Raw genomic sequence first — 27,862 nt, forward strand, 5'->3', positions numbered from 1 at the left:
AAGAAACAAACGCTTAGTATGTAGCGATGCCTTCAGATTATTATATTAATAATACTGTTCAGTCTTTCCTGGGCTGTAATTTATTATTTTAACTAGTGTTAAATTTAATGTACACTTTTAGCATCATTGCATTCATATAATTCACTCAGCGTGTGCACGGGTTCCAGGATAATTCCAATTGACAAATATGTCCAGTATTAATAATTGAATAAGAAGTTGATTTAATGCTTTCAATCAACCAAGAATGTGTGCTTCATATGATTAAACTATTATTCCCTTCTAATATCCAGCATGATAAAAAGCTCTTCTTGTACGGTTTTATGCAGTAGAATGTTCTAGGCACTTCTGAACTCAGTCAGTGAATTTGTTAAATGAGGCATTGGGGGCTGCATGTACGCGTGTGAGTGAACATGTGCAGGAGGAGAGACGGAAAGAGCACAGATGGCAGTGTGATGGACTGACGGTGTTTATAGCCTTTCAGTTTACCTCAACCAAAATGCCCCCAATATCATGAATCCCACACTCATACATACGTACATACATCCATACAGTACTGTACATAAATTCATCTAAAGTAGTCCTACTGCAACAGGTTGTAAAATTATATTCTGTCCTGTTAAACTGATAAAAAGAAATAATATTTAGACACACAATTCCATCAATTTTCATTTTTTCCAGTGAGTGAATCGCTGCTCTCCTGTGATGTTTACATCTAAACTTTAAAGTCACACACTTAACACACCCATGCATGCACAAAGCACTACAGTACATGTATTCAGTGGGTACAATTGTCCAGTTAACCTGCACAATCTGTTGGGATTCAACACAGGGGCTCAACTCTGTCACCCGCTGCTTAAAAATCCATCCATTAACATTACCCCTCGTATCTTTGTGAGATTTGCAGAGGTTCAGGAGCCTGCTATCTCAGCTGACGATGGATGGTAACCAGGGTACACCCCTAATTGGGTGCTAGCCAATCGCAGAGAACAAATAGACAACATTTTATCACACTCAGATTTATATCAGTGGACAATTTAGTGTGTTCAATGAACCTACCACGCGTGTTCTGCGTTAACTGTGCCACCCCACTTAAAAATAATATATCCATATGTACGTAGATCTGTGCTCAGTTTTGATTGTGTCAAGGATCAAGGAGGGACGAGCTTTGTGGACCCAACAGCAGGGACACAAATCTAAGGAATGCAAGCAAGGCAGGGTGAGAGAAGTAGTGAACTAAAAAATGGTTTAATGATAATTAACAAAAACACAAAGTACCAACAAAAGGACAGCAGATCAAATAAAAGGCATCAAAACTTACTTAAACAGGGAATGCTGGAAGACAAGGGCTTAGGCGTACATATCGAAACACTGGGATTGACTTAAAAAATGACGCAACAATGAGTGAAAAGAAATTGGGAGCTTATATACACAAAAACAAGGGGTAACGAGACAATAAGTAACAGGTGAGCGACACAGGAGGATGCACGTTATGGTATAGACCCCAATCACCAACGTCACACAATCACGTGATCGCTGTGTTGTGCCGCCATATTGTCCATCAGTTGCCACGTTTACATGGAGCCAAATATTCCAATTACAATCGGAATATTTGTTCAAACCGAATAAATGTGTTCCATATAAACACCTCATTCAGAATGAACAGGCCCAAACCGAATGGAATTTCATTCCGATTCACAGGGGTGGAATATTCCTTTTCCCAAACCGATTAGAAGTAAAATTATATCATGTAAACAGGGAAGCGGAATGGTGTCTGGTTGCGTTCTTTCTGCGCATGCTCCGTACTGATGTGGTGACGTCACTCGGTGACGTAAGTAATGTCACTTCCAACATGGCTTCCAAGCGCACGCACAGCGCACCCACACAACTTTTTAAATGAACGGCGTATCATTCTGAAGTTTTGTTTCCACTCGAAAAGTTAAAACAGCAGCTGATCTGACGATCGATCTCCATGTTTTGCAACGTGACGCTTTGTTTTGATTAATCTGTGCATGTCAGACGGCAGTTGTCAAACGTCCTTTCGGAATAAAGGCAGTCACATGTAAACGCTGGATCGGAATAGATGAAGTGACATGTAAACAGCTGATGTGAAATTTCCATTCGGAATGATTTGAATCGGTATGAATAAAAGTCAGCATGTAAACGTGGCTAGTGTGTGTGTCCGTATTGTCATTGATCGTAGTTTCTAAAGGTGGATTCACTTGCAAATTATGGAAGCCCCGGTGCTTTCAGACGCTGTAAACTCATTGGATGAGTTGCATAAAAGCCGTTATTTGGAAAAGCTTTGGTCGATCCAGTCGCCAGATCCATATTTGATGCCCAAACCGATGATTCCTCCCGTCCAGTGCGTCAGAGCTCGTCCTGAGACCACAAAATTTCCAATCATACTCCAGTTTATGTCACGATGAGGAGTCGGGTACCCAAAATCGGCAACGGCCCGAATATAAACCGACATTTGGTCAGCTGAGCGTCACCGTTGTCACGATTGTAAAATGAAACTTGATCGATAACGGGCCGGTGTGTGCCGAAAAATAGCTGCCCCGCGTGAAATGTTCCCCCTGACGGGAGCGCTTGTTTATAACGCTTTATTGACGTGAAAAAAATCAAATGTTTTCATGGACGCATTACAGTAATGGATTTACGACTGTAACATCGGTTTTAAATAATTAAATTACACAAAATATTAGTACTATATTTTAGTAACAACGTGGACTGGGCCACATAACCATCTTTGAACAGAAATGTATTAGTCTATAGGTTTTCACGACCATATCCCAATGACAATCACACCGGTATGAAATTTATTAGTTCAAGCAGGGTAAAATAATACATATTCACGGTACAAGAAAGTCGTTTCCGTGTATACGCTCCCGTCAGGGGGGACATTTCACGCAGGGCGGCTATTTTTCGGCACAACACCTGTTGTTGCGCTCACCTTCTTGCTGCGCAACCGTGGCGACGAGCTTCCTAGTCTCCATCTGATGATGTCTGCGATCACGTTGGCATCATATTGATGTTTTTGCCGCTGTCTAACGGCTGTCGACACAAGCGCATCATGGACCGAGATAAACAAACCGTGCTGCTTTCGAGATTTGCCCTTTTAACAATGGGCACACAGCAAGTACTAAATAGACTGTTTATCTTCTCTGTTACTGCAACCAACCGCCACACATGCCTTCGCAATTTTGATCAATCAATGTTAACGATTGTCAGGAAGGTTTTTGGGTTCGTTTACTAGGCGCTGATTCCTTAGACAAGCAGAAAAACACGCAGTAATAGGAGGAATGTACGTAGCGGTAATATGTAAACACGATGAGCTGACGGACAATATGGCGGCACCAGTCAGGGGGGCGGAGTTGTGACGACACGTGATTGAGGTCTATACACTAGGAGCAGGCACAACAGGTGAAATCAATGGGCAATCGCAGGGACACACTAGGAGGTAACCAACACAAAACCTAACAGATTGCCAAAGTCACAGCCAGGTTTATCATTTTACTTGTATAGTGCATCCTTTTTTGAGATTTTTTTCTAAAACAGTTGGTTTCTTTTTTTGTAGTGCATTAAACCTTTGTAGGTCAAGTGACTATTTTGGGTAATTAAAATAATAACGTATCATTAATTATTATCACATATTTGTGTTTTTTTAATATTACTATTTATGTTTCTATGTTAATAAAACATTAATAAAAAAGTTAACTAGAAAAAGTCATTTCTGGAGAAAGTGCATGGAGATGCTTTGCTCTGCTGGTTGGTAAACACCTATAGGTCACTTTCTGATTGTTCTGGGGCATTCATGGGTCATTTCCTCTTGATTTTAGGTCATTTCAAAATTACTTCTTGTCCTTTCTTTTATCACTTTCTGTTCATTTGGGGGCATTTACAGTCACTTCCTGTTGATTTGGGGGCATTCCTGGGTCGTCTTCTGTTCATTTTGGCTCATTCCTATTGATTAATCTAGCTATGTCAACGGCAGCAATGAGTTAAATGAGTGTTTGATGAAGGGTAAATTGTCTACTGTGCAATTGTAGCTATAGTTGACCCTTCTGTTGATTTGGGGGTAACCCCTGGGTCACTTCCTGTTCATTTTGGGTCACTTCCTATTTATTTAGGTTCAATTACTGATGATTTTTTGGTCACTTCTTGTTTATTTCGGGTTAATTCAGCTTGGCTTCCTGTTCATTTTGTTTCACTTCCTATTGAATTAGTAGTATTTTCAGGTTACTTCCTGTTGATATTGGGTCACTTTTGATTTTTGGAGCATTTCCATGTGTCTGGCCCCCAAACAAACTCAACTCAAAGGTTTTTTATTTTATTTTATAATTTTAATCATATTATTTAACTCATTTGCTCCCAAAAACAATTTCACTTTTTTTCACAAGAGACATCTCTAGGTTCTATGCAACTTAGCTCCAAAGAACAATGCTGAAAATCCACTTTAAAACAATAAAACTGGCCACTGGAGGGCAGTAGCGCATTAGTAAAGACCCGCAACCTGATTCAACGGAACGAACGGCCGGGCCGCACGGCCGGGGTGCCGGCGGAAGACGACCGAATGGACGTCCAGGATGCCAGGCGGTGGACGACCGAGCAGAACAACCGGGAGGATGCCTGGGATGCCAGGCGCTGGACGACCGAGCAGAACGACAGGGACTGCCAGTGCAGCGGACGCTGCCGTTGAGTCCGTGCTGCTCGCCGAGCAGAGCCCGCGCCGCCGTGCTCGGCCGCTCGCGTCCCCCGCACCCTCCAGTGTCCCGCGACTCAGCCGGAAACGAGCACGGCCAAACCAGTTCCCCCCCAGGAACACAAGTTCCCCAGGCGAACTCCGCCACGAGCGAGGCAGTGGTCACCACAAAAGAAAGACTCAAAAAAATCCATCTTGATGAGACAGGCGGTGATGAGGGAAAAGTTTACCCCGGCTGTTGCAGCCACAACAGTGTCATCTTCCGTTCAATAGTTTAGTTATGTGAAAATAAATTGTTACTTTGCTATCAAAAGCTTTATTTGTCTTGTTGTTTATGTTATTTTGTAGAAGAAAAACATTAGTCAGATGTTTGGGATGTCACAAAAACAAAAAATAGCTGTGTTAAAGTCAAAGTTATGTTTGAAATGTATGCTTTTACAAAAAGCTCAATTTCTCTGTTTTTTCATTAGAAATTGGAAAATTGCTCAAACTACGCTATTTTCTAATGCTGATTTCTAAAGAATGGAAAAAGATATCAACTAACTTTTTTTCCCTGCTGAAAGAAGAGTCTAATCTTTCTTTTGGTGAGTTCCATGTTTATAAAGCAATAGAACAGAATTTTCTGTGGGCCTTGCAAAATCAGTCAAAATCCAGTAAAACGGCAGGGAGCGAAGGGGGTTGCACTGTTGAAAATGGCTGGGAGTGAATGAGTTAACTGAGTGCTCTATAAATGGTTAATGGTAGCAGCCCTAGTTTCGTTGCCATTAGCAACGCTAGACGTCCAATCCATTTGACTGAGAGGGTTGGCAGCGATCATTCCCTGCTAGCCTCTCCACCTCAAAATGGATTGGATGTCAAGCAATGTCAGTAGTAGCCAATGAGTGCATTATCCATAGAGGGTTGAACTACTGTGCAATTATTTCTCTTACCCTTTCTCATCTTTCTCTGATGAGTCGTTATTCTGCTTCTTGGGCTCTGGCTCCATTCAGCCTCAGTCCCATCCAGCAGCCAATGGCAGGACAATGAGGTTGGCCAAGACCTTGCCAGCTTGCTTAGGATTTGATAGAAGACCCTTCAATAGGCAGCCACATGGGAATGGTTGTACCCATTGGCTGGGAGGAACTTGGTTGGCACAAAAACAGTTGAGGCAAAAGAAATCTGGAAAAGGAGAGAGAGATGGAGAAACGGTGACATCAAGAACTGTGCTATGACATGCTGCAGTAAATTATAGACATAATATGACATAATATATGAATGTCACTCCAGTTAGTAAATATGATGACGCATCCCAAAGCAGGACTTATTTTGGAGGTAATATAGTTTTTTGAGCACAAGTTAAAATAAGAACATTGTTTACAAAAACTGTTTCACAGTAATGTAACTCTCTGGATTAAAACCAAACCACAAAAATGATCCCCAAGATTAGCCCTTTCTAGGTCACTCATTGAACTCACTGGCTGCTATTGACAGCGCCGTCAATGGCACTGAAACATTCGCAGACAGTCCTCCCAGTTTTATGAATTGGACCTCTATTGTTGTCATTGAAAGGCAATGAACGAAGTGATTTTTTTCCTGACTATCCATTAAAATAAGTTTTTTTTTTTTTTTTTTTTTAATTTATTTAATATTAACATAGAAAAAAAAAGTAAGTAGAAGTGAAGTAAAAGTAAAGTTAAAAATAAAAGCTAGAAAAAGAAAGGATTAACATGCAAACATCCTCTTTATTTAAAATGTTTGTTCTTTATTTTAAAAAATAAACCTTTTTTTTAAATTATTTGGTAAAGATTGGTAAATATTACAAGGTTATAGCTGTAGTTTACTTTAAATCCCATTAAAATTCAAAAGGGCTGGTTCGTCATGTCTTATTTAAAGAAGGGTGTATATATATAAACATAGTTCAACTATGTGTGGCAATTAAGTGGTGGAAACTTTTTTTTGTGTGTGTCTGTACAGATATTAGGAAAAAATATACAGTGCAATCTGGCCAAAGAGGAAGGAGGCTATTAACCTGTTTGTGCTGCCATCTAGTGGCTCTCATATGCCCTGGGAACATCAAGTCACACACACACAAAAAAAAAAAGATTAGAAAGATTAGATGTTAGATTTTGCTCTAACAAATGTGATTTTTGGTGGTAGAAACAGACATATTAAGATTACTTTCTTGGGCCCTAAAATGGAATAAAACATCACGACTTTGGCTACATATGAGGTGTAACACTGTGAATAACCACGAGGGCTTGAAACCACATGAAGCTATAGGTGATGTGACAACTGTAAAAATAGGATAACTATATGAAATATGATTGCCAACAAAAAAAAAAAAATGCTTCACATCCTCATGTGTGCTAGTAGATGGCATTGGTGAGTGAGGGAAAGGAGGAGATGTATTTTTTTGACATGTAAGACGAAGTGCAGCTCTCGCATTAGGATTTAAAAGTACAATACAGTGTTGTTATTAAACTAGTGTTTAAGGTTAACAACTTTGGCCGTTTACAGAGATGTCACTAATGGTCCTTTTCTAGTGTATTTTTCAGTTTTTCAGCCAAAGAGAAGGTAGGATAGGTGAAAGGTGGCGAACAAACTGAATAATAAGTGTTATGTTGTTTTAATGTAATTGACAGAAAAAGATTTGCACCACTACTTTGACGCTCCCTCATCTATGGACACATGCTTATATTAAGGCTGGGTGATATGGCCTAAAAATACGTGTTTAACCCAATATGGGGCATTCATCAAACTCATTCGCTGCCATTGAGAGTTCATTCGACCCTCCCAGTCAAATTGGAGTAGACATCCAACGTTTTGAATGGCGATGAAACAAGGGCGTAGGTTAGGTCTTTAAATTGGCAGGAACGGTACAACAGCATAACCTGCATGTAAACTTTTTGCTGGGGATGGAACATTAATAAGACCAAACAGATTAGGTCAACGGGGGTGAGGGCTACATTTCCCACGAATATGCCGATGTGTATCCTTCGTAAAAGTGAAAAAAAGCTAAAATTCTTAATTTCATGGGAGAAAGTCTGCCAATCTAACTTTCAGCTAGCTATTTTCCTTATTTCAAGAAATCTGAATAAAATTTACTTGAAGCACTGGCAGATCATGTCAATTACCGTATTTTTCGGACTATAAATCGCAGTTTTTTTTTTTTCATAGTTTGGCTGGGGGTGTGACTTATACTCAGGAGCGACTTATGTGTGAAATTATTAACACATTATGATATCATTTCACATGTTATTTTGGTGTTTTGGAGTGACACTGATGGTTTGGTAAACTTGTTAACATGTTCTTTATGCTATAGTTATCTGAATAACTTAATAGCTATGGCCATGTTCGCATTCTGCCTTTGGCAATGCATGTTCAATTGTATCATTGACTTTTTTAAATCCAAATGCATGCTTTTAGTTTGTGGCGCTTTCACGCCCACGTGGGGGCGCACTCGCACTTGTTTACGCAAAGAAGAGCGCTCACACGCCAGAAGAAGACTGACAGCTACGCAGCGTCTCTGTCTGAGCGAGTGGGCGAGAGAGGGAAAGACACGGCTGCGAACCTACGTTCATTGTTTATTCTTGTAAAATATCTCAACAGAGCAACACCTGTCTGTATCATCTTTTCTGTTGTTATTGTGTGTTTTCCACCCGCGATCGGACATTTTGAGCCAGTTGTGTGGTTGTTTGAACGATGTGCTAATGCTAGCAAACGTATGCTAACCGTTTGTGTCATTGCTGTAATAGCACCTAATTATCATTTATTTACGTTGATGCGAACCTGTTTAGTATCGTGGACGAAATTGATTCAGCAAATTATACGGACATCTAGCATCGTCATTTGGGAGTGTTGGAATTGTTGTGCATACAGTTAACATTTATGCTTTCCTTATAGTTAGGTACCAGATAGGATAACCTCTGTCTAGTTAGCCTTTCCTTTGTTCTGGGCCATGTGGCCCCCATGTGATCTACTCAATGTCCCATGATGCCTTCCTGACCCCTCCCATCCCATTGTTTTCCCCTGAATAAATAAGGTTGCTTCACACCAACTGGGGGGAGCAGCAACCAACCTCCACAAAAGCTACATCGACTTCCTGCGTGTTCTTTTTAGCCAAGCTAGGTGTACATAAACCTAGCTTCAACTCTAACAGGGAGTTAAGCTCGCTGTATAGTCAGGACCGAGCCGTAGCGTCCTGGTGAGGACGGCATGTTCGCATTTCGTTGTTCATGCTCTGTACATGGTACACTTCTTCAGCATGTTGTTCTCTATTGTATTTTTATCTTAAATTGCCTTTCAAGATGACATATCTGTTCTATGTGTTGGATTTTATCAAGTAAATTTCCCCCAAAAATGCTACTTATACACCAGTGCGACTTATATATTTATTTCTCTTCGTTGGGCATTTTATGGCTGGTGCGACTTATACTCAGGTGCGACTTTTAGTCCGAAAAATGCGGTATGTCTTGCAGATTTACACTGAAAACAAGGGGATTTAACTCATTTTTGCAGTGTACTCAAGTTTTGCATGTTGGCAAGTTTACACAGTTTAATGCCGTGCTACCGCTGATGCAGGTGAGACTGTCAGTGGCAAAATTAGTGGCTCGTTCCTCCAGCGTCCACAACATTGACGTCTTTTTATATTATTTACTAGGGAAGCAACGATACAGTTAAGTCACGGTTCGATACAATTTTCGATATGAGGGACACAATTTTCGATTCGATCAATACATTTAATGCTCTGAAACAAATAATAAAAGTGTTTTATTTATTTTTTTTTATGTTTTTTTTTAATTTTGCTAACGAGCAAAAATAACTATGCCATCATATAAACATTCATTATAGTGCATAATAATTATGTGCTTACATCTTACTGATCTGAAGAAATTTTGTATGAAATTGCTGAGAACAATCTTTACTGTTTGTAAAGTGAGGCGGGGCACACTGTTGATTGCTATTTCTCTCTTAGCAGGTATGTTTACCACATGAGAAAAACATCCTATTTGTGGTCTGAGTCCATCTGTGTTATGTACAATATTTGCAGCATATAGTTCTATAGTCACTGGTATGGATTGATTTGGCCTGCTTAACTTCCATTCAGTCATGGCGGTTTAATTCATCGATGTAGTATATGGACTACCCGTCCCATGATCACTCTGGGCTCACACAGCCAATGGCATGGGACTTGGGGGATCTAACATAGCACATCTAGGTTGCTATTTGATGATATCTAGTGTGTGCGCGCTCGGGGCATTAAAAAAGTTAACAAATGCCACAGAAGTCACGTCTGCTCATTACTGCACAACACCACCATTTGACAATCGACTTTCATAAACAGGACGAGTTTGAAGTACAGCGTTCTAAATTTGCCACTTATTGTTCATCATGTAACCGTGAGTTAGCGCTCTCTGACACACTGTTGTCAAAGCGAAGTTATTCGTAGCAGCCAAGTCGGCAACAATACATTCGCGGACTTTGTTGTACGTATCCGTAAAGACAGTCTTTGTTGAATATGTACGAGTGGGGATAGCATACCAGCTCACCAAAAATGCTGCCAAACAACGGATCTGTACGATATTGAAGCCGGCAAGCTGTCTCCTTAAGTTTCTGTCTTTCCTCACAAGCAATGATCCTCGTGCACCACAGCCTAGCATTTGTTTTTTCAAGGCAAAGCTGTGCTGGACATTTTAACAAGAGAGACGACAAAAATAAATTCGGAAAATACATTTTGGGAGCTTTTCATTTGGATCGAATGTTTTTGCGTATTGAACCGAAGAGGGCGTATCGAACAGTTAAATATAAAAATGAGTATTGTTGCATCCTTATTATTTACGGTGGCTGCTGCTCCTGGGGTGGTGGCCGAAAAGAATTTCTAATATCCCCCCTCTTCGAAGGGGGCGGTGGAGACAGCATATAGACATGTATTACTGTCGAGGTTGTGTTGGGACGGGGGGTCTATAGTCATCTGCCAATCAAACGTGCATCTGAAGGGGGGAAAATGGACCGACACATTCAGCAAGGAAAAGGGGTAAATGTAAGTCTGAACATAATGAGAATAATTCACTTAATAATGAAAGGGTGAATTCTATCCATACAACATGGAAAGGCAATCTAAATGACCTATATTACTGAAGTCATTATATAATGCAAATAAGGTTACTTAAAAGTTGATGGGGACAATCTGAACATCCTGAAAAGTTTAGGGAGTTAGGGTTTTAACTAACATATTAGTGTTATTAGGAGCCATAACTACAACATATTTCTGTTATTCATTTTAATTACATTCGATGAACTTATCATTTTATTTATTCATTACAAAAAAAAAAAAATTATATATATATGTGTGTGTGTGTATATATATGTACATATATATGGGCGGAACCCTCAAGCTCCCAGCCCTCTGGTAGAGGACCCGAGCTTGAAAGGAGGGACCATACCGCCCGGGTGGGCGAGACCACGATTTTAAAATTTTTTTTTAATTATATATACAGTGGGGCAAATAAGTATTTAGTCAAGCACTAATTGTGCAAGTTCTCCCACTTGAAAGTATTAGAGAAGCCAGTTATTGTCAACATGGGTAAACCTCAACCATGAGAGACAAAATGTGGGGGAAAAAACACAAAATCACATTGTTTGATTTTTAAAGAATTTATTTCCAAGTTAGAGTGTAAAATAAGTATTTGGTCACCTACAAACAAGCAAGATTTCTGGCTGTCAAAGAGGTCTAACTTCTTCTAACGAGGTATAACGAGGCTCCACTCGTTACCTGTATTAATGGCACCTGTTTTAACTCATTATCGGTATAAAAGACACCTGTCCACAACTCAGTCAGTCACACTCCAAACTCCACTATGGCCAAGACCAAAGAGCTGTCGAAGGACATCAGAGACAAAATTATAGACCTGCACCAGGCTGGGAAGATTGAATCTGCAATAGGTAAAACGCTTGGAGTAAAGAAATACACTGTGGGAGCAATTATTAGAAAATGGAAGACATACAAGACCACTGATAATCTCCCTCGATCTGGGGCTCCATGCAAGATCTCATCCCGTGGCGTCAAAATGATAACAAGAACGGTGAGCAAAAATCCCAGAACCACACGCGGGCACCTAGTGAATGACCTACAGAGAGCTGGGACCACAGTAACAAAGGCTACTATCAGTAACACAATGCGCCGCCAGGGACTCAAATCCTGCACTGGCAGACGTGTCCCCCTGCTGAAGAAAGTACACGTCCAGGCCTGTCTGCGGTTCGCTAGAGAGCATTTGGATGATCCAGAAGAGGACTGGGAGAATGTGTTATGGTCAGATGAAACCAAAACAGAACTTTTTGGTAGAAACACAGGTTGTTGTATTTGGAGGAAAAAGAATACTGAATTGCACCATACCCACTGTGAAGCATGGGAGTGGAAACATCATGCTTTGGGGCTGTTTTTCTGCAAAGGGACCAGGACGACTGATCTGTGTAAAGGAAAGAATGAATGGGGCCATGTATCGAGAGATTTTGAGTGAAAATCTCCTTCCATCAGCAAGGGCATTGTGGTGAGATGTGGCTGGGTCTTTCAGCATGACAATGATCCCAAACACATAACCAGGGCAACAAAAGAGTGGCTTCATAAGAAGCATTTCAAGGTCCTGGAGTAGCCTAGCCAGTCTCCAGATCTCAACCCCATAGAAAATCTGTGGAGGGAGTTGAAAGTCCGTGTTGCCCAACGGCAGCCCCAAAACATCACTGCTCTAGAGGAGATCTGCATGGAGGAATGGGCCAAAATACCAGCAACAGTGTGTGACTAGCTTGTGAAGAGTTACAGAAAACGTTTGGCCTCCGTTATTGCCAACAAAGGGTTGCCTGGTACACCACACTCACCGCTGTTCCAGCTATTGAGTCTGGCCACCATTCAGCGGATACAATTTCCAGGGCGGAGCAAGCCACAGCAAACAGACAGCGGAGTGGACCAATCAGCGACGGGCAAACGTGACGTTAGTAAAACGACAAGGGCAGGACAAGGGACTTGCGCGCGGAAGTAAACATACGAGGAGAGCGGAGTTTATTCTACATGGCTAGCGCGAGACAGACTGTTGTCAATGACTCGTGTTGATGTGTTTTTGGTAATTTAAAACTGATTTTACCGTGGATTGGAACATATTCTCGGCTGTCCTGTTCACCATCTGTGTTGTTGTGGGGATGACTTTCGACGCGCAAGAGTGGCGTTGCTCGTTAAGAACACGTCACGCAAATAAACGAATCTGATTTGTCGATTGATTTTGTACCTGCTCGAGAGGCCGTTAATGGGCTGGTTCCCAGACTTTTCGCTCAGTGTTTGAAAAATACAGGGAGAACAGTCTGGCCGTGCCAGGCAAAACAAAGGGTACATAACAAAGGATTGAGGTGAACTTTTGGTATTGACAAAATACTTATTTTCCACCATGATTTGCAAATAAATAAAATAAACTTATTTGCCCCACTGTTGTTTCCACATCTGTGAATACTAAGCCTGTCGCAAGATGCAATAATTCCATTTATCGCGCGATAAATAAAAATGAAGGCGGTAATTTTTCCGCTGCGATTTATCTCCTCGCGTGCACGTGCGTGCGGCAGACGTGCTGTTAAAAGTTCGGATTCATCGTTACCAACCGCGCAAAATGCATCTTCGTTCCAGGTCCGCAAAAGCTAGCGCCGGAGCCAATCGTTCCCATTATATCCTATTGTTCAAAGTATACCGGCCGCGTCAGTGCTCTGGAGTGACTGTGGACCAGAGGTTGCGCTAGACTTTTTCGTTGTCTGTCATTTTGACTGACAGGGTCATAAAAATCCGGTCATAATCTATTTTTACCCGTCACTTAAATTTTTAAAATGATGATAAGGACATTGTGGTGACCCTTTGTTTGGCATAATTCACCTTCCGTACTTGTGTGTCCATTTGGCCGAGCGCGTTAGCGGATATGACACAGTCACGTGACAGAGACACTTAAGAGCCGCGCGCGTTCAGCAGGTGTAGGATAGAATAGAGAGTTCACAGAGAGCAGCAGAGGTACAGCGGCTGGACACAGCAATTCGAGCTAACAAGACTCTTAACATTGCATACCGCTTCAACATATTCAATAGTATTTAGTTTTCATTCATTTTAAATAAATATTCTGTCCGAACAAGCTTAATAGAGAATCCACACCGTGCCATCACACATCAAGCAGATGAATATGTAACTTTTTCTCCGCAGTGACAAAAACAGCTGACTGTGGCCCCTGTAGGTAGGCTACATATGGAACAATGAAATTAACAGTTCACCTACTGTGGCCTGAACGGAGTCTTACACCTTCCTCCTGGTGCGCATGGACTTGAGTTGCATGCCCGCTTGTGCAGTCCCTGTTTTTTCACCTCTTTTATCAACACCATCGTCGTTTTGGGGCTTTTTGAAGAAACTTCGGACACTCAGTTGCCTTGACATTTTTCAGAGTAAGGCCAACGACGTCATGCATCAAGAGAGACAATAGCTAATTAATATGCTCACTCGCCACCCTGTGGTCTGGGGTGTTAATTGCAACCTGTCAAAATGACAGATGGACTTCAGTTTTTTCCGTCACCGTTTTTAAAAAATCGGTCAACAACGGAAAATATTCGGTTAACGCGACCCCTGCTGTGGACCATCTATGGCGCGCCGGTGTTGTTGACGTGTGGGCGCTCCCGTCAGGAGTGAAATTTCGCGCGGGGCGGCTATTTCCCAGCACAACGCCGGATATTTACAACGAAGTCCGCCAAAACATTGTTACCGACTTGGCTGCTATGAACAACCTCGCTTTGACAACGAACAGTAGAATGAAATTAAAAGCGCTGTGCTTCAAACTCGTCCTGTTTATGAAAGTCGATTATCATATGCTGGTGTTGTGTAATAATGAGCAGACGTGACTTCAGTGGCGCTTGCTAACTTTTTTAATGCGCGCACACACTAGATATCATGAAATGGCAAACTAGATGTGCTACATCCCATGCCATTGGCTACGTGAGCCCAGAGTGATTATGGGACACGTAGTCCATATACTACATCGGTGAATTCTAAACTGTCATGACTGAATGGAAGTTAAGAAGGCCAAATCAATCCATACCAGTGACTATAGATAATGTTGCAAATATTGTTAACTCAGTACGTGACACAGATGGATTCGGACCACAAATAGGATGTCTTGCTCATGTAGTAAACCTAGCTGCTAAGAGAGCTGTAGCAATCAACAGTGTGCCCTGCCTCACTTTACAAACAGTAAAGATTGTTCTCAGCACTTTTATACAAAATTTTTTCAGATCAGTAAGAAGTAAGCACATAAATATTATGCACTAAAATGCATGTTTATATGATGGCAATTTAATTTTTGCTCGTTAGCAAAAAACAAAACAAAAACAACAACAAAAGAAACAAAAAATATAATTGTTATTTTTTTTACAGAGCATTAAATGTATTGAATCGGATCAAAAATCGTGTGCCCTGTACCAAACCATGACTTAACTGTATCGTTGCATCCCTATGGAACACCATTGCAGAAGCTATGACGGGAAAAGTTTTCATTTGCCTAAATGCTTAAGTTATTAAGTGCCATTTTTTTAAAAACACATTTTATTTATTCTGTGCAGTATCAATATTGTTGTTTTTTACTTAAGAGGCATGGTCTATTGTTTTTAGTTGTGATTTATTTTTTAATTTAAAAGTAAATATTTATCGCGCTTAAATGGGTGTATTTGATATGTTAATATATACTGTATTCTCTCTGTGTTATTGTAAATTGGCTAAAAAAATGGGGGGGGGGCGCAATAATATCGCATATCGCAATAATTCATGAGAATAATTATCGCACACTAAAATTTGTTATCGCGACAGGCCTAGTGAATACCACATTTTGGGTCATGTAGTGCCACAGCTGCTACCAAAATTTAATATTGTGGCCTACACAATGATGTCCAACTATGTGAAAACCAGGTCTTTATGAAGCTTTTTTTTTTTTTTTTTTTTAAATTACCAAAAATAGTGACTTGGCCTATAAAGAGTTAAAAAATGAACAAAAGCAATGTTATGTAAGTGATTTTTCTTTTTCTTGAATTGTGCTTAATCCACTGAGGTTGCAAGTACACGGGACGGTCCATTTAAGCTTTTTTAAAAATGCCATGCAGAACCTCATTAGTTGCTACCAGATAATGGCAGTTGAAATATGTCAGAACAGACTGTATATGGCTAAAAGCAACACAGTATGCATGGATTAACCATAACTATTGTGATTGGCATGGTTTTATCAGTACAAATAAGTTCATGACTTATGAAGTGCTAGTCTCAGTCTTAGCTCAAACAGACGTGGGTCACAGAGTACAGAAGCACTAGATCTGATTTATGTTAACCTACTTAGTGCTGGGAAGGCAGTGTATGCTTACATACAGTATTGTCTCACACGGCATTCTTTATTGTAGTGAGGTTGCAAGCTACCCATGAATCTTTATGCTCTTGTTTGCTTTGCCCTACATGCAATATTGTTATCATGCAAGAAAGACGCAATGGTTGAGAGTGGACATCTTTTTTCTTTGACTTAAAATTAATTAGAGGAGAACAAAAAGTTGGACAAAGCATCATATAAGTAGTTGTAAAATTTTCAAAGGCCTTTCTGGGGACCTTGCAATTTTTTCTTCTTCACGTTATTTTATTTATAGACACTCACACACATAGCTTGCTGCCAGAATCCCAGTTCAAATGGATTGGATGTCTACTAGAGACAAACTAATTTAAATTCACAGCACTCTGATGAAAAGATGCACATGATTGGAGGTCTATTATCATTAATGAAACTGAAAGAGTTAACATGAAAAACCTTTAGCAGGAAATTCAAGAATGCTTCTATTACTACACTCCAAATAGTATAGGCTGGTGGTTTTGACACCAAGTACTAACCCCCAAAACAGTATTTGGATCTCAAAGCACCATTGTAATGACTTGAAATAAAAGATAGGAGTGCAACTGGCCTTAATATTCATCCCATCCTGCTAAAAAATACACGCAGGTTATAATTCCAAAGCTTTCATTTTACAAGAAAAAAGAATTAATTTTACATTAAAAACTTTAAGATATACATAAATGAATAACAAAAAAGTGTTTAAAAAAATTTTTTTTTTAAGTGTCATAGCTTTCAATATGTTATGCTTATATGAAGACATTTTACGTCACGTTTATTAATATGACTATATTGGGAAATTGCATTGAAGCTAGATTTAATGAAAAATTGTGAATCACTGCAAAATTGCAATATCTGCCAGAATTTTTTTCCCGCAAATTGTTCAACCCTATCTAGTATACAGTATATTCCTACAGTACACATATCCAAAACTCTAAAAACAAAAAACTAAATCAAAATTTAACAACCAAAGTTAATTTAACATTCAAAAATATTACTTAATAGTTGTTAATAATTTTTTACAGAATTAAAGTCCAAATGTTTTTAGCAAAAGCTTAAAGTGCATGTGACACGAAAAAGCATGTTTATTTCATAATACACGCGGTATTTTATGCCCCGAAATGATATGGGCCGCTTGGATGTGTGTGGAAGGGATCGCTATTTTTATTTAGTTTTTTGAATCTCGCGCGATGAAAATGAGTGATTTCCGGTTTCGGTCTTGCATTGAGGAGGAGGGCGCTGTGACGTGTACGGTAGAAGACGTCCTCTTCACGCTACAGTGCACTGTTGTGTATGAGGACGAAGGATTCATCTGATTTTGCGGATTAATACGTTTATTTTTCGCATCACGCCAGCCAAACGGCTGCAGAAAAATCATTCTGTATGAGGGAGAGGCGTATGCGCCTTTTTGGAGTTTCAAAAGGTTCCCATTCACCGTGGATATCTACTGTGGGACCATTGGACTTACGAGGAAGTGAATAAACATCTTGTTTTGTATTATGTCAAATACGAATACAGCGATTACAAAGTAAACACTACAAACTTCCTTTAAATGAAGGACTACTTATGTTTGATCATTGATAGGCATGTAAAAAGCTCTCCTAATGCTCATTAGCAGCAGCACGTTAGCTGCACAACAACTCCAGCCACCCTCCTCTGGGGAACGAACTGTAAATTGCTCTCCGCCGGGCGGTTTGCCGATCCACAAAGACAATCGACAACCGGGTCGTCATGTCAAATAATCCAGGATAGTTATGTGTGATTTTCCACTTTGAAGACTTTGAAACATCACTCGGTTCGGGTTAGCATGTCGGCTAGCTGTCACGCCTTCTGGTTTGTTTACATTCTCCGAAGCCGGGGAAGGAAATGACATATGTCCCATTTAGGTGTCATAAAATATCATTCAGGAGGTGCGACAGTAAAGGTGAAGTCGACAGTTTTGACCATTATGGAGTAATTTTGCCATGTCGTCCTGAATAAATGCATTTTTATTATTTCATATTCCATTCAGCACAAGACTGTTATTTGTCATGACCATGCCATTTATTTAGCAATTGGGGAAAATACTTGGATAAAAAGAATATCCTGTAAAAATATTGAAGTAAAGAGATAGAAACAATGACATTTTGCCGCTTTCTTCGTCGCCTTTTCCTCGTTGTGAATAGTTCCCCCTCGACGGGCTGACTGGTCCTTCTCAAGCCATTTATATAGCTATTGGGGAAAAATACTTGGATAAAAAGAATATCCTGTAAAAATATTGGAGTAGATAGACTGAAACAATGACATTTTGCGGCTTTCTTCGTCACCTTTTCCTCGTTGTGAATAGTTCCCTCTCGACGGGCTGACTGGTCCTTCTCAAGCCATTTATATTGCTATTGGGGAAAAATACTTGGATAAAAAGAATATCCTGTAAAAATATTGGAGTAGAGAGACTGAAACAATGACATTTTGCGGCTTTCTTCGTCGCCTTTTCCTCGTTGCGAATAGTTCCCCCTAGACGGGCTGACTGGTCCTTCTCAAGCCATTTATATAGCTATTGGGGAAAAATACTTGGATAAAAAGAATATCCTGTAAAAATATTGGAGCAGAGAGACTGAAACAATGACATTTTGCGGCTTTCTTCGTCGCGTTTTCCTCGTTCTGAATAATTCCCCCTCAATGGGCTGAATAGTAAAACCGATGAGCCCAGTCTACTGCTGACGTCATCCACCTGTTGGGGAAGCTAAAGCCCTATAATGGTAGGCGTGGCTAACCGGCAGATTAAAAGACTAATTTCTCGTCATCTGTGCTTTGCTAAATTGTTGTATATAGTCGAATAGTCTCAAAATATGATTCTGATTCAAATAATAATGCCATTTAAGAATTTTTTTCTCGTGTCATATGCTCTTTAAGTACTTAAAAATAAACTATAGCCTAATGATTCAATTCAAATGCATTTCACATAAAAAGGAAATACAAATTGCCTCTTGATAAATTTTTTAAAGCAAAAACATGTTAACTTAAGTAATTTAAGCGTGTACCACTAGAGATAGAAATACTCGTACCACACTTATAAAATCATTGGCTCTGGGCGCACGTGCTTCCCCTTCCCACAACAAGACATAGAGTATAACCCCTTTAATAGTGTTACAAATGCTGGAAAGCTACACTAATGGTCAAATGAGCTAATGCATGTATAAATGTATATATGAAAATAAAATATTAGTAATCCAATTCATTCCAAACTAATCTAATCAATCCCTTCCTTCATTTAATTTCGTCTATGCTGGCATCCCTGTTTTTTTTTTCCACATTCCAGTTTCTGCCAAGGGATGTGTCTCCCATACAGTCTTCACTTGCCACACTTAATTCAGTGGCTGCCATTGACGGCGATAGATGTCCATTCCATTTTGTCTAGGAGGGCTCGCAGCAAATTTGTTCATTCACTGCCACCCTCCTAGTTCACGTGGATTGGATATCTTCTAGTAAATAAATTAATTTCAATTTACAGCAAAAAGATGGAAAAGAAAAAATCTAATGATTGGACATTTATCACTTATGCATAGATAATAGATGTCCAATCATGTGGCTTTTTTCATCGTTCAGCTCTGAATTATATTACCGTAGTTCGTCACCAGTGGATATCCAAACCATTTAAACTGGGAGGGCTGGCAGCGAATGAACAATTGATCAATGAACAAATGAATAAGTTCAAAGAACGAATGTTCATTTGCTGCCAGCCCTCCCATTTTAAATAGATTGCATGTCTGGTGCCGTTAATAGCAGCCAATGGCTTAATCAGAGTGGACCTACGAATAAATCATGCAGCATTTGATCACTTCTGATGCCTTCAAAAGAGCGCGCTGGTAACTGGGCTGTCAGCCAGGGTGTTTAGCTTAGTCATTTGCATGCTCGACTGCCTTGATGATGGCTAAGATTTGATCCTCGGTTGGAGCAAATCAGTATATACAACACTAACTTATTGCTTTTTTATTTATTTATTTATTTATTGTTTAAGTTTGCCATCAAAACCTAAAAGCAATTGGTTGACTTGAAATTTCAAGCTAAGCCAACTTTTTCCCCTTTTTTTCTTTTACATGTTTGTTACATTGAAGTTTTAATAATAAATGGCGAGTTAAATTTTACGTCGGATGTCGAAAAGATCGTGTATCGAAGCGATTGTATATCGAGGTGCCCCTTTACTTATAAGATGCTCAAAAGAAGCACAATTATAATAGTACCCATTTTTCCCCCAAAATTTGAGTGCTGTGCCCTTATGTTAGCCATGCTAATTAGCAAAGTTACTGTATGTTTCTCGGTAGCAGCCATAGTATTTATATCACCAATGCTATAGATACTAACTCGTAGCTCGTTGCAATCGCTATAGTATTGTAACTGACTGTGACTTTTACGTTTACAATGTCTGTGCAAATTAAGCAAATTAATTAAAAAGTTTTATATTACTGAGTTTATGAGCTACACAAAAAAATACAAGTTAGGCAATAAAATGCTTAGTTACAGTAAAAAGAGTAAATGTAACTCATTACTTTCCACCTCTGCTTTGTATTGCCCCCTTTCTAATGTATTCCACTGCCATTTCCTTCTCCAATAGTATTTCTCTTTTTCCACAGTCCAACCAGTTTGTCATTCCTATAATTCTGCCATGCTTGTCTTCACTGCTTCTCTCTCCTTAAGTTATGCTGTTACAATGACTGCACACTCACGAAGATGTTCATTTTATTCATTCAGCCAAGGCCCCCGTGTTGCATAATGGACTCTGTATCCTAGACCTGGACACTTCAATGTAGGGCAAATACCAGACTAAGTCTATAAAACTAATTTGTATGACTTTCTTGTATGTAAATGAAGCAATGTATTGTCACTTTGCACCATCATTAAAGGTAAGTAATAGGATACTCAAGGTGGAATCATCAGGGTAGAAAAGGTTTTCGACAGGTGGTTAACGCCTCCATGATGTTCCTTGCATACTAAGGTGGCAGTGAAATGTGAAGTGAAAGACACTAATGTTGACAAAAATTTGATGCTCTGTGAAAGAAATAAGTACAAATCAGTTTGGAGTGCAGAAATGAAATGAGCGCTCAACCCTATAAGTAGGCGCTCTGAAACCTTATTTTAATGCATTAAAGTCGTGCAGTAATTTAATTAGTTTGTGTAACATGCAGATAGACATCCAATCCATTTGAACTGGGAGGTTTAGGCAGCGCAAACAATCACTATATACGGGATATAAAAGCAATTTTAAAAAATTCATAAAGCTAACCTTGAAGCCTTGAATTTTTTTTCTAACGATCAGTCTCTCTTAGCTCACTGATGTAGGCAAATGTCAGAATGTAACTTTGAAAGGAGGCACACTTGGAACTCTGACTGCACAGGTCCTGCCCGTACAGCACTGTAGTAACTTGAATTTAGTGGTGAGCAGTCTGGTAACTTACCATGTGATGTATAAAGGAAGTTTTTCCCAGACCTCCGTAGCATGAGCCTAACAATAAAAAGTAATGACTGCTGTACAGCTGGGCAAAATCATTGGCTGTCATTGAGGGCGATTGATGTCCAATCCATTTTTATTTTGTTCATTTGCTCCGCCTTAAAGTACATAAAGTACTAATCCTTTGTCCTAAATAACTTTTTTTTTCCCTATATGTGTCAGACCCCAAGTACAAAGTAAAAAGTACACAAAGAGACAAAATCTTTTTCAAATTAATTCACTGAATTGATCTATCGGCAAGGACTAGACTGCTGTAGATAGTTATCAGTGACAGTTCACTGTTGCTGTGATCACTGATAATAGCATACCGCACATACCACGTCACGCTTGCTCATTAATATTCATGACGCTAGTGACTGTTGCTAGGGGGGTCAAACTCGCGCTTGTCCCACATGCTAGTTGCATGTAATTAATGTACGAATGAGATGTCTACGGAGCTACACCTGCTAATTCTGTCTGAAAATGATGTCCCTGGTGCCAAATTTATTGGTAAAGATGTGGAAGAACATATACATTTTCAGTTAAAGAGATGGCTTGAGTATAGAAGTCTGAAAAACACGGGAAAAAGAGCCAGCCTGATCCAGAGGTAGCTTTAACACCTTTTTCTTGTGTGCATTTTTTTTTTCTTTTTCTCTTTTTTAAATTTTTTTTTTTTTTTACTAACATTGCCTTACGCCACTGACATTCTCCAGTTTCAACAATCTATCCTTTACCACCATATATGCCCTGTTTTTCTTATATATTATATCCTCTGCTTGTCTTACGTCTCTGACAATTCTTGGGGGTAGTTTAAATTGCCATTTTTGTGTAGCGATCACAAATGCTACTCAGTGACAGCCACCGAACACTTTTAATGTTTTCATTCAACATAAATCTTAATTCTATTAATTTATTCACACTTTCCCTAACTAAGGTTGTTTCTTTTACAACAGAAAAAGTAAATCTGTTACATCTAGAGCCTACCTATATCAAAATGGCTTACCTCTTCGGGGCAGGCTGTGGCAGGCAGTGGATCAGGATTGTCATCTGTAGGACCACGGCCCTCAACAAAATGTTTACTACATATGAAGGTGAATGGTTTCACCTTGCTGGTGTTAAACTGGTCTTTTGGAAGTCCGGACAAGTTGATCCATTGTTCACATTTATCCTTCTGAGTTTTTGGCTTCGGCAAACGAATGAAGAAAACACCCTTCATATGTGGACTGTCGTAATGTCTAGAGTCGTTTCTGCAAGTTCAATAGCATTAGTGTTTACTCAGCATGTTCTTTTTTGAAAGATTACCGGCAGAAAAAAGGGCAGTATTAGCACGGATTGTATGCGAGCTCGTTTCTATGTTGACCCCCTTCTGGTTTACGACGATGACGTCACACGGCCTTGCAGTCTAAAAATAGCACTCGTGCGGTACGCTATTGCTACTTTACTGCAGTTTACATGCAAGTGTGGCTGAAGAATGCCCACTACTGGCAAGCTTGTAAAATATAGGCAACACAGGCACCAATAAGCCAATCTGTTGTGCACACATGCACTCTGTACTGGACAAAATCCTAACCCACATATGGCTTCCCTCTACTGGGTAACTTATAACTGTACCGTAATTTCCCGAATATAACGCGCCCCAAAATCAACTTGTAAAATCATGGTGCGCATTATACACGGGTAAATAGATAGAGACAGAAATATATATATATATATATATATTAGGGCTGTCAAAATTATCGCGTTAACGGGCGTTAATTAATTTTTTAAATTAATCACGTTAAAATATTTGATGCAATTAACGCAGATTACCCGCTCGGACAGATTTAAATGACGGTACAGTGAAACGCTCACTTGTTAATTGTGTTTTATGGAGTTTTGGCGCCCTCTGCTGGCGCTTGGATGCGACTGATTTTATAGGCTTCAGCACCCATAAGCCATGTGTAAGTAATTATTGACATCAACAATGGCGGGCTACTAGTTTATTTTTTGATTGAAAATTTGACTAATTTTGTTAAAACGAAAACATTAAGAGGGGTTTTAATATAAAATTTCTATAACTTGTACTAACATTTATCTTTTAAGAACTACAAGTCTTTCTATCCATGGATCGCTTTAACAGAATGTTAATAATGTTGATGCCATCTTGTTGACTTATTGTTATAATAAACAAATACAGTCCTTATGTACCGTATGTTGAATGTATATATCCATCTTGTGTCTTATCTTTCCATTCCAAAAATAATTTAAAGAAAAATATGGCATATTTTATAGATGTTTTGAATTGCGATCAATTGCGATTAATTACGATTAATTTTTAAGCTGTAATTAACTCGATTAAAAATTTTAATCATTTGACAGCCCTAAGATTATATATATATATATATATATAAACAGATTTTTTTTTTGTATTGACACGGCCATGTTGTGTTGAAGAAACGTATGCAGCGATCCGTTGCCGACCATTACGGTACGTGACGTCACCATTTTGTTTCGGTAATACTTCACTCTGATCGGCCGAATGATTTCGTCTGTGCTAAATTCTGCTTTTTTCACTCTTCATAAAGCACAGAATTTGGTTTCTTGAACTCATTTGAGTCAACGTTTATTGCAGCTCCGCAACTCGGACTATAACAAACGTAACACAACAGACTTCCTGTGTCAGTCAACTATATCCGTCCCTCGGGAAACTCAAACCCAAATAACAATAGTTCCTATTGTTACTGTCATGTCGACAACGATGAGCTCTCTCGGATTTCCGACTTACGTTCTCACTTCATTTTACCGTATCAATCCATGAGGAAACATTTATTCATCTTGATGAAACGAGCAAGTTATACAGCAGCCTTTAAAAGAAAAGTCATATCTGTTTTGTTTTCTCCTGGATTCTGGTAAGTTCAAGAAGTTATCAGATCATATTATTACCGTACATATCGTCAGTTTACGGTAATGTTTTGAACTACAAATGTGCTATGCTTGTGCTGTGTTTCACCAGTCAGTAAAATGGCATTTCTGTATCTGTACATGAGCTCTGTTTTATTGTATTCTTCTATATATTAGTGCTAAAATTAGGGTGCGCGTTATACACTGGTACAATAATTTCCTCTAGATTTTACAAGTAAATTTGGGGTGCGCGTTATAGACGGGTGCGCCTTATATTCGGGAAATTACAGTAATTTTGCAATTAATTAATCTGCCCTGAAAAAAATATATAATCGGGCTTTAAGGATCATTAGGTACTGGCCTATGCTACATAGCTACCAAGTTTGAAGACCATTGGTTCATGAAAGACTGAGTAGTAGGACTTCAAAGTTGGTGTCAACAAGAACAACAAAAACCTGAGTGGAGACTTAATAGCCTTTTGGCCTGTAAAAAAATATACACAAATTCACAAACACAATCTGGTAGTATGACTACAGCCACAGTCCCCAGACAGACACTGTATGACTCATCTAATGGCCCACTTACACATGCCCACGGTCCATATGTGTACCGCATACATACACTACAAAGTAATGAGATTTCCTCCTGTCTTAGTTTATCCCCGATGTACTTTTACAACAGCAAAAGTGGGTCACTTACAAATATGTCCACATAGACAAACATCATAAGGCTGGCTTGTTGCTTTTTTGGCATGTTGTAATCACAATAGCATTTGTGATTGAGAGAGCCACCCCACCCACTCCCACCTCACCTCTTCATCCCTAAACAAGAATGTCATTGGTTGACACAGTCCACTATACTTTACAGCATATCCAAGCCACAGGTGGTGGGGGAGACTGTGTTGCCATGCCAACAAGAAGCAGAGGATGGGAATAAGTTATGGTGCTATGATGTGAGGAGACTATCAATGATGGAGCAAGTCGACCCCCGCATATTCGCGGTTCGGCAATTACAAATGTATTCATATTTACGCTTTCTTTTTCAGAACCTAACCCTTGTTATCAGCAGTAAAACCCCTGCATACTGTACCTATTTTCTAAAACAGGGATTTTTTTTGAAGGGGGGTGGCATACTAACAAAGCATGTACTATATGCACTCTAATTCACCTGAGTTTGTTAAAAGTAGATATCCAATCCATTTGAACTGGGAGGGTTGGCAGCGAATAACGAAAGATCATTTGCTGCCAGCTATCCCAGTCAAATGGATTGGAAGTTTATCACAGACAATGACAGCCAATGAGTTAAAATGTTTTTTTGCCAACCATGTTTAAAAAGATAGACAAGAGAGCAGGAAAATAGAAAATATAAAACTCACCGATACATTCCTTTCTTTACTCTTAAGGCGTCTTCAGTTCTTTCGTAGTAATCACAGCGAATCTTCTCAGACTTTCCGTTCAATAAACTGAATTCTTAAATGTCTATATTCCAAGTCTGCATTCTTTGTTGATCAGCATTTCTCTGGAGGCTTAAATTGATGATAGGAATCTCAAATGGAATGAAACCTCTCACCTCTGAAGGCCTCTCTAATCGTCTATCTGTGCTACTACATAAACATTTGGGCTTTAAGTATATATATGTTGAGAAGCAAACTGAGATTGATGTTGTAGAATGATTCTCTAATGGACTCCTCGGCTACGTTTGTTATACATCAGTCTCTAAGGCAAATCAAAGTTACTTGAAAAGAGAAGTCCATTGGGCAATTGAAGCACCTGGGTTTTGAATGATCCTTGTTGTTCCCTTTTGTTACTTTTACTGAGTATGTAGACAATTTGTCAACTGAGGTATGCTACTGGACAGGTGAGGCTGAAGCTGTTGTACATTAGCCTCCAGCAAGAAGTTTAATCAGTAAAAACCATCTCAGGGCTCAGGTGAGTACAATTTTAAACAATGCATTGATCCAGGCCAGCATGTGGTATGAGGTCCAGAGTTACTGCTGAGTGTAACATTTGCAGCAAAAAGAGTTTGAGAGGCAATCCAGGTTGTCACGGTTACAGCAGTAAGAGGTCACAGGTGTAAGATTTGCTGTGTTCCGGTCACTGAGTTGGCTTTTGTGATGGAAGAGGTAGGTAAATGGAGAGTATCCCCGAGGTATTTATAGAAATGTTGCACAAAGAAAAATGCAGGAACTGGTTTTATAGATAATTGTTTTGATCCATTTGTATTTGTAAAGGAGGTATAAAGCTTCTGACTGGATGGAGTAGCTGATGGTGGCTAGGAGTCTGTCGAAGTATCTCAAAATTTTGTATTATGTAAAAAATAATGCTGGTGGTTTAAACTGTAATTAATAGAAAGTTATCAGCCTGAGCACAATCCAAGGAAGTGAGCGGGTAGAAATCCTGTCTTTAAAAAAAGCATTGTGGTCCAAGTCACTAATGAATAGCCTGTTGTTGTTCTCAACTCAGATTGGGAGGATTCTTCAGCGTGTCCATCTACAAAAAAGACAAACAAACAAACCAGAGACAGAACGTTAATATCAGACTTGGAAATGAGTATGACTATAAGTTAAAACATGGATATGCACATTAATTCCAAGAGTGGATCTTTTTACTTGTACATTACCACATTATAGGTTTCTTTTCCCCAAATCATTATTATTTGTATTTACTTGTGTATTAAAAAAAATAAATAAACATTTTGGAGGGATGCATTAATATTTTATATCTCATATAGAGATTGTGCGCATAAACACCTACAGTAATGCATTATTGTGACCAATAGGTTTAATTCCTTTTCTCCTAAGGGGGTGCAGATTATTGTTTATACTTTTTTTTTTGTTTTAATACTACCTAAGTCATAGGCCAATATGGGCAATGAAAGCGATTATTCTCCTTACAAACCAGCGCACCAGAAACATCTACCTGTAGGTAATTTCACTCTAAAAATGGTCGAAACTATTTTCTTCCAATTTACACTCGCCGTCATAAATTTTAAGATTTTTCACCATTCTGATGAATGAGAGAGTCCGAAAACTTTTGACCAAGGATGTAGAACCTGCTTTTGGCTTGATTTACAATTAAACGATTAAAAAACTATTTTAACCTTTAAGCTTTTGGATTTTTTCTACACATTATAGTGAGCTATTGGCTCCCATTTACTTTGATATACTCTACGTCCATCCGTTCAAATGGAATGGATCGACTAGAGACAAACTCAATTAAATTTAAAGCAGAAAGATGAAAAGGGTAACATGACTGGACAATTATATAATTGTCAATGGCAGTGAAAGAGTTAAAAATACATAAATTCTGGGTAATTGCACAAAAAACAAACAAACAAAAAAATAAACATTAAGCAATGCTACCAGTGGTGCGTGTGTTTTTGAGAAGGTGTGACACGTCTTGTAAGTCTTCT

General features: G+C 39.2%; 1 protein-coding gene across 5 annotated transcripts in view; it reads right to left on the reverse strand.

The window, feature by feature from the left end:
* The window catches only part of LOC130904785 (thyroid hormone receptor alpha), a 94,953-nt gene that overhangs the window by 45,471 nt on the left and 21,620 nt on the right, over window positions 1-27,862 (reverse strand). For 4 of the 5 annotated variants that reach the window (XM_057817802.1, XM_057817798.1, XM_057817800.1 and 1 more), the window contains 2 exons: window positions 25,827-26,940; window positions 5,632-5,860 (listed from right to left, as the gene is read on the reverse strand). In XM_057817802.1, coding sequence (XP_057673785.1) covers window positions 5,632-5,687 — 56 coding nt within the window. In that variant the 5' untranslated portion in view covers window positions 5,688-5,860; window positions 25,827-26,940. Of the gene's footprint in view, window positions 1-5,631; window positions 5,861-22,574; window positions 23,849-25,826; window positions 26,941-27,862 lie in introns of those variants that run through there. The other variant, XM_057817801.1, reaches the window with a different exon arrangement.

The sequence above is a fragment of the Corythoichthys intestinalis genome, chromosome 16 (assembly GCF_030265065.1).
Source record: "Corythoichthys intestinalis isolate RoL2023-P3 chromosome 16, ASM3026506v1, whole genome shotgun sequence".
In the NCBI taxonomy this organism is placed as follows: domain Eukaryota; kingdom Metazoa; phylum Chordata; class Actinopteri; order Syngnathiformes; family Syngnathidae; genus Corythoichthys; species Corythoichthys intestinalis.